At 31.9% G+C, this 7,933-nt stretch overlaps 1 protein-coding gene across 1 annotated transcript in view; it reads left to right on the top strand.

Moving 5' to 3' along the window:
* The first annotated feature begins 271 nt into the window (after window positions 1-271).
* Window positions 272-7,933, top strand: part of LOC124357047 (polyphosphoinositide phosphatase-like) — a 33,158-nt gene continuing 25,496 nt past the window's right edge. The window contains exons 1-2 of the mRNA XM_046808444.1: window positions 272-509; window positions 3,400-3,610. Of these exons, the coding sequence (XP_046664400.1) occupies window positions 444-509; window positions 3,400-3,610 (277 nt within the window). The 5' untranslated portion in view covers window positions 272-443. The remainder of the gene's footprint in view (window positions 510-3,399; window positions 3,611-7,933) is intronic.

Raw genomic sequence — 7,933 nt, 5'->3', positions numbered from 1 at the left:
CTCTTGATACTCTTAAAACCGTGCACTATTTTCAATACTATAGGATTTCGTATATTTACTTCGTTTTTTCGTATTTATTTCGTGTATTTATTTAGTTATATCTTATAAAATGTATAACACAATGTTTCGGAAATTTTGGTAATGTTGTTTTATACATTGTTTAGCATATAACGATGGCAAATGATAAATATTGCTTTGTCGAGGTTTGGAAATTTTAATGTATAGTTCATTTTGTAATTATTGTGCTAAGTAGGGTTGTCTGCTATACAGCTGTTATTTGACATTACGTGAACATTTTAGACGCTAACCTCCTGGATGAGCGAGATAATAAAGTATATGCATACGGTTATGAGTAGAATAAGTAAAATAATTTATTTCTTTGCAAAAATTTGATTTTCCTTAAAAGCTTACAGTTATTTGTGTATTTTGAAAACAAAGTCAAAATGGCAATCGTGATGCACCCTATTATCAGTTCAATACAAAAAATAGCTCTATATGAAACAAAATCTGTAAGTAATAACATAATCTACCTACAACTATATAACTTTTGATACCTAGTAGTTTTAGCCTATACTAGGTACGTTTTTAGTGTAGTAGGAGTATTATGCACTTTTGATGAATCAGTTTCCGTATAATTCGTTATTATAACCTTTTATTACCTTTCCCTGCCAACAATTATGGCTACTTATTTTTTAACTTAATTTTTTGAAAGTGGTACATTCTACAAAAGATATATTTTTACATCACAGGAAGTCTTAACTGAGGTTGGTTTATCGTGCAAATTGAATGACATGGTTATAAATACAAAAAAAGTGCAATGCAATATAGTTTACAAAAAACTAACTCAATGTAAATTTCATCTAGCCCGTTCAATAGTACTGTAATCAACAAATTCTTTGTTTGTAGTTTATTTTTGAGGATGGAAAGATTGTGAAGGAAACAGGAATTTTCTGGTAAGTGAAAAATCAGTGATTTTTTGTTTCACTGAACGATGGCAAATGCCCGGAAAAATCACCAAATGTTGCCAAGAAGTTTCAGCTTTGTTTATTAGAACGACTAGGTGGCTCTGTTAAGCGGAACAACTAGGGTGATGTGTTCCAGTTTCAATCTAGTTTACAGGCAATGGAAAAATTTCAAGCAGCAACTTGTCTCTCTACTGGATTATTTAGAGATTTTAGATGTAATTAAACTTGGATTGGTTTTTAATCCTTTGAAATGTTTTTATTAAAGTAATGGAAATTCTTTAACATAACAGTTAATTACAGTAATAAAAATGGAACTGTCTTATTTCGCAGGTAGGACAAAACTCTGCAGACTGGTTACTTAGACTAAATTGATTTTGCTGAAACTTGGTAATCACTTACTGCAAGAAGTTATAATTAGCAATTTTAGTTATTGGCAAAAAGTATCATAACTCATTATTTATTGATAAATTGTTTACTTTTTGTTTTGTTAATAAAAACATGCTGTAAGTGAGACATAAAATAAAATGGTACTTTGATATTATCCAGAGAACAATATTTTTTGAAAATATTTTCTTACTGAGGACCTAAAAAAACCACATTATTAGAAAGGGCAGGCTTTATTTGACTTACTGTTCACATAAATTGATGTCTCATAAATTTATTTTATAAAGTGCAACACAGTTTTTAGTGACGAGAGATGTATTGTAAATAAAACAATGCCTATCTTTAATTGTTTTTTTAAGTTTAATAGTACACAATAAAACATTTAAAGCTCACATTGTTTTTTGGAAAACTTTAACATGAGTTAAAAAATTAACACTCATGATTAATAGAATTATACTTCTATGTCTGTTCATTTATAACACTAATATGATAAAATAGATTTGAAGAATTAAACATAATTGTTTCTTCCTTTATAAATACAGATATACAAAATTATGTTCATTTTACACATGATTACACTACTAAATATCAGACATAAAACTTACGTTTCAATTTTTTTTTTAAGTAGTCAACACGTTATTGCTCAATTTCACCAATATATAAATCAGCTTACTTTTAAAATACAACTTTCGCAAAATAAATGTATTTCTGACATAAAATTAGATAAAATGTACACACTTTGGTTCTTCACATCATGAAGAATTAAGTATTAAACATGTATAATCTCGAGCTCCCAGTACTATACGTTAATTGTAAGAATGCCAATCAAGAAAGGAGAAAGACGAAGGTCGAAAGTGAGGGACAATGGAAGAAGATCTCTTCCACTTTCAATACAGACTCACACCAATACCTTTAAAATTAAATATCTGTGTTTATATTGTTTATGAAACACAAATTTCTTTTGTAATTGTTATAAGTCATTTTATCTTTTCCCTGTTAAATTTATTTTAACCCTCCCACGTGGTGAGCTTTATTGGTAGCGACAAGGCTATGTTACACGATTTAAGTGGATTGTATCTGCTCACCAATTTGCCGTGAACATCCACTTGTTTGAAATTTGTTTTGCTTTTTCCCGATATGTTACATGGACCATAATAGTAAACATTTATTTAGGGTAGGGTCCAATAAGCGGACCCGGTTTTTATATCGAAGAATATAATCATCGATACCTAATATTCGCATATCGAATCATAGACTATCAATCGATATAAAAGTAATAACAATCATATGTTTAAATTAAAATGTGAATTTAATGATAACAAATAATAAATGAACATAACCAAAATCAGGGAAACTCATAACTTTAACTAAATGAAACAGAACGAAAACGTTTTTACTAAAGTTGTGTCCACCATTACCTTCTTTTTTGCATCTGAAGACGACCATGTTAACTCCTCTGACAGTTACATTTGTTATCTTTCCACAAATATCACATAATGAATTCTTAGGTACTAACCCAACATCCTGAAGCCATAAAACACATATTTTATCGTCTTTTAAAGCAATTTCGTGAAGCTTCCTAAGATTTACGGCCATTTTAATACACAATGTTACTTATGTGAAATTTAAAATATTACCTTAATTGTATTATTTGAAAGTGTTTACAGCTGTTCATATAGATTATTTAAGTTGTTAAAAATAATTCATCAGTATCAATTGATTATATCGATGGTTATGATTAAGTAATATCGTTTGCCAATTTCGATATAAAAAACCGGGTCCGCTTATTGGACCCTACCCTTTATTTATTAAAATCTAATCACAACATTTTCAAGAAAAGTATGAATATTTTACAAAAGATATGAATTTTTATTTAAATAAAAAAATTAAATAACCTATGAGGGTTTAACCAATGACAGCCGCATGCCAATTTTTATCAAAAGTTGTCAATTTGTCTGGTCACAACCACTGTGTAATGGATCAATACTGTTAATATTGTATATTTTCATATGTGCTACTCTACTTTTCATTTAGATTTTTCTATTTACAGAGACTTTTTGTAATTGCTTCAAACAATTCAGAAAGTAAATTTAGAGTTCTAAAAATAGACAGATTGGAGCCTCGGGAGCTCACTGTCATCGATGATAAAGTGGAATACTCAAGAGATGAGATAAGAGATCTAATCAACATGATCGACACTGGTAACAGGGGAAGAGCCGGAGGCGCTTTACGACCGGATGTTTCAGCTTTTGGCATTGTTGGTGAGTCCAAGTATTCAGTTACATTTCTTTTGGTTCAAAATAATTTTACTTTAGAACACATTTAAAGAGTCTTTAAATTTAAATGCATATTCTGTTTTCAAGGTTATGCTTTGGTATTATTAATTTGAATAATGTAGTCCATAGCACTTAATTATATCTAGCTATAAGTAATTTCTTCATCCATCTCTCTGTTTTTGTAAGAAAAATATGTCTGGAAATGAGAGAAGAAACTAAAGATGTGTGTCAGATAAAGTTTGTAGTTGATTGCTGTAGCCTTTTGTGGTGCATTTGTGTATCTATTGAATTTGGGGAGATATAAATTAAAGTTCATTTTATATAACTAGCTTATTTAACATTATTAGAAAAACAAGATATGACTGGGAATGATCATTGAAGTTAACAGTAATATTTTTATAAGCATGTGTTTGTATGTTTACATTGAGCCAACATTAAAGAATGATTATACCGGTGAATTTCAGTTTGTAGTTGCTATATTCTGCCAGACTCGGCCTTTTAGTCCTAAACAAAACATGAAGGTAAAGAAGAATAGCCTCAACCTTGTACTTCACTTGTAACTTTATTTAAATTTTAGTTTTTCAGTCATGCTGTTTACAATTAAAAAGAGTTTTTAATACTCGGAAATAGTTTTTTTACTAATTATTTCATTCAGGCTTATCCTAAGAAAAGAGTTCGGATTCGTGGGCGTTCTCCGAATGCCAAGGTGTCTTTAACCCGGGAGCAAATTGAGTTACGTGATTTGGTTGCGCATTGGTATTATAAAACTAAAGACCTGAGTTCTTCTGATGAGAGAAGAAAACACTACCTTTCTTTGAAGAGGCAATATAGGGCTAGTGTGAGGGAAGCTGTCATCTAAAGTTAAACTGCAGACTTCCTCAAATAAAGTTAAGACTGTGTGGGACATAGTGAACGAGCATAGAGGTAAGGCAAGAGTTTCGGCAGATATCCCTCGAAGGATAGTAATGGAGTCATTGTTAGGGATCCAAAGGATTTCCAACTTGTTCAATGACTTCTTCATTAATGTGTCGAATGCAGGTTCATCTTCCATATCGTTGTCTCTTCTTCAACAACAATCATGTGTAAGGGTGTCTTAATTTTTCTTTTCACCTATTTCTGAAGTGGAATTATCTGACATAATAAGGCATAATAAGACATTTTATTTATCCTTCAGCATGTTACATACATTGCAATAGATATTGTCATTCTCAGTTTTTATCCTTAGGTATACTCAAGGATTAGAAATTAGATATAATACAAGTACTAATATTCAGATGAAATGTTGTACAACTTTTACAACTTCTTACTGGTACTTAATAGGCTACAACTTCATATCATATCTTTTATGGCTTTATAATATTCGTCTAATTTATAGAATGGATTTCTAGATAGCCAGTCATGTAACACTACTGAAAACTTTTTCTCTGCTAGATTTTGCCATGCAGCAGGTAGACTATTGTACATTTTTAAGCCCTGATACTTATGGTAATTCATGGTTCTAGTTAACCTATACCTTGGTAATTCAAGCTTATTACTATTTCTGGTGTTATGGTAATGCGTCATGTTTCTTAAAAGGTATTTGTTAAAATCTTTCTTAACTAAAAGTAAAACGTCAAATATATACAAATTTACAATGGTTAAAATACTGGTTTTTACAAAAAGTGGTCTACAATGAGTTAATGGCTTAGAGCCAGTTAATATTCTTACTGCTTTTTTCTGCAGGATTAAAATATTCTCTATGCCTACCCCATTCCCCCATACCACTAAACCATACCTTATAATACTCTCAAAAAATGAGTAGTAGGCCATTTGTACATAACTGGTAGTTACATGATTCCTTAAATTAGCAAGTAAAAATATTACTCTAGACAATTTTTTACAAACACTATCAATGTGACATTTCCATGAAAGTTTAGAATCAATATTTATTCCTAACAAGGTAACTAGATTATTAACATCATGTTTTATATTTACAGATTTCAAAGAAACAAGTAACTTTTGAGTTTTATCTTTGTTTAATCGAAGGCCATTGATTTCAAACCAAGAGGTTGCCTCCAACAAAGTGCCCTCAGACAACAAATCAAGCTGTTCCATATTTTTATGTACATTAAGGAAAGAGGTATCATCAGCATAAATTGTGGTAAAGTTTAACAGATTGAAACTTAAGTCATTTATTAAAATTAAGAATAGTAATGGCCCCAAAACTGACCCTTGAGGGACTCCAATATTTATTTCAACAATTTTGGATCTCTTTCCTCCTATCTCAACTAATTGTTTACGATCTTTGAGATAAGATTCCAAGACAGCTAGGTTTGCACCATGAAAACCATAAAATTGCAATTTTGCCAACAATACGTCATGCTGCACAGTATCAAAGGCTTTGTTAAGATCACATAAAGTGACCTGAGCTGCACAACCTCCTTCTAAAGTTAATAAAATTAACTTATTAACTTATAATTAATATAACGATAGATATATAATCAATCTATAAAAGCAAAGGCTTCTTCTGGCTTCGACAATATATCATCGAAGCTTCTTAAATCATGTACGGATTATTTTGTTAGGCTACTTGCTCATTTGATAAATTTTTCGTTTGAAAATGGAATTCCTGACATTTTAAAGTTGTCAATAGTGAAGCCGTTACTTAAAAGGGGACTGGTTGAGAAACTTGATAATTTCAGGCCTATTTCGATTGGATCAACATTTTCTAAGGTGTTTGAGAAGGCAGTTTTGATAAGGTTAGCGGCTTTCCTGGAGAGTAATAACGTTTTGTTTGACAAACAGTTTGGCTTTGTCAAGGGAGGCTCAACTGTGAAGGCAATGTTTGCTCTCTTGGATAAAGTTGTTAAAGCTCTTGATGAAGGAAAGTTTTCTGCTGGTATCTTTTTTGATTTGAGAAAAGCATTTGACATGGTTTCGCATGAACTTCTTTTGCAAAAGCTTGACAGAGTGGGTGTGCGTGGCTTGGCAAATCAATGGCTGTCATCTTTCTTAAGTCAGTGTAGACAAGTTATGGAAATTCCATACGTTGACGTAAATACTAGGAAAAAATGCTTTTCTGATGAGCAGATTGTCAAGACGGGTGTGCCACAGGACTCCATACTTGGACCCTTCCTCTTTATTTTGTATGTGAATGACCTCAGCAGTTGTGTTTTGAGGGGCTTGTTGTGTTTGTTTGCTGACGACATATCACTTGTAATTGAGTCTTGTCGTTTCAATATGGAGATGAATACGTTTGTTCAGTGTAATTCAATAGTCCAGTGGTTTCAGAGTAATGGTTTGGCCGTGAATACTGATAAAACTACATTGCTGGACTTTTCGATTTCATCAAGACGCAATGACTCTTTGAGTGTTTGGGTTGGCGATACAGAGGTTCGTTCTGAGCAGATGGTCAAGTTTATAGGCCTAATTGTCGATAGGAATCTTATGTATGCTTCTCCTTTTATGTAAATCATGTCGCACGTAAAGTCTGTGCTGGTATTTTTGTTCTTCATAGACTTTCATCTTTCACGGACACCGATGTGCTTCTGAAATTTGGGGTTTTGAAAATTTTAGAACAAACCATGTCTTTCTTTTGCAGAAGAAAGCGGTGAGAGCTATTGCTGGCATCCGTCAATCAGAATCCTGCAAATCACACTTTAAAAAGTTCAATCTGCTTACTTTTCCAAGTATCTATATTTACCACACATTGGTCTTTTTTAAGCAAAACCAGGGCATTTTCGAGTCACTAATTCCGCAGTCCGGACACTATCTCAGGAATAGCAACAAATTAAATATTCCTCCCCATGCAACCTCTTTTTTCAAACATCACTGTTTTTATAATGCCATAATTTTTTATAATTCTCTTCCTGTGGACCTAAAGAATGTAAATGATGTAATGGTCCACTGAAGACTGTAAAAGAGGATGTAAAAGATGTAAAAGAGAACACTGAAGGCTTTTTTAATAGAAAAATGTTTCTACACCCTCAGTGAATTTATTGGAAATAAATAGTCTGTATGTAGGGATATAAACTGTACTTGTACTTTTGTAATATTTATGACGCAATCTAATGCATGTTATATGTGTGATGGAAATAAAGGATATCTGATTTGACTACTATATTACAAATGGGTCACTGAATGCTAGATGATTTTTTTTTAGAATGGGTAATATGGGTGAACTGGCTCCAGAAATGGATATTAATTAGTGCTATCAGGACATTGTAGCCTTAGTTGTGCATGTGCATTAACTATGCATGATGTCTGTACATCTCTCAACCAATTTCTTCACTCACCTCACGGCCAGGAATTATTGGTAGATAATCGATC

Source organism: Homalodisca vitripennis, chromosome 3 (assembly GCF_021130785.1).
Source record: "Homalodisca vitripennis isolate AUS2020 chromosome 3, UT_GWSS_2.1, whole genome shotgun sequence".
Classification (NCBI taxonomy): Eukaryota; Metazoa; Arthropoda; class Insecta; order Hemiptera; family Cicadellidae; genus Homalodisca; species Homalodisca vitripennis.
Note: the sequence above shows the minus strand (reverse complement) of the source record. Positions and strands in the feature narration are given on the sequence as shown.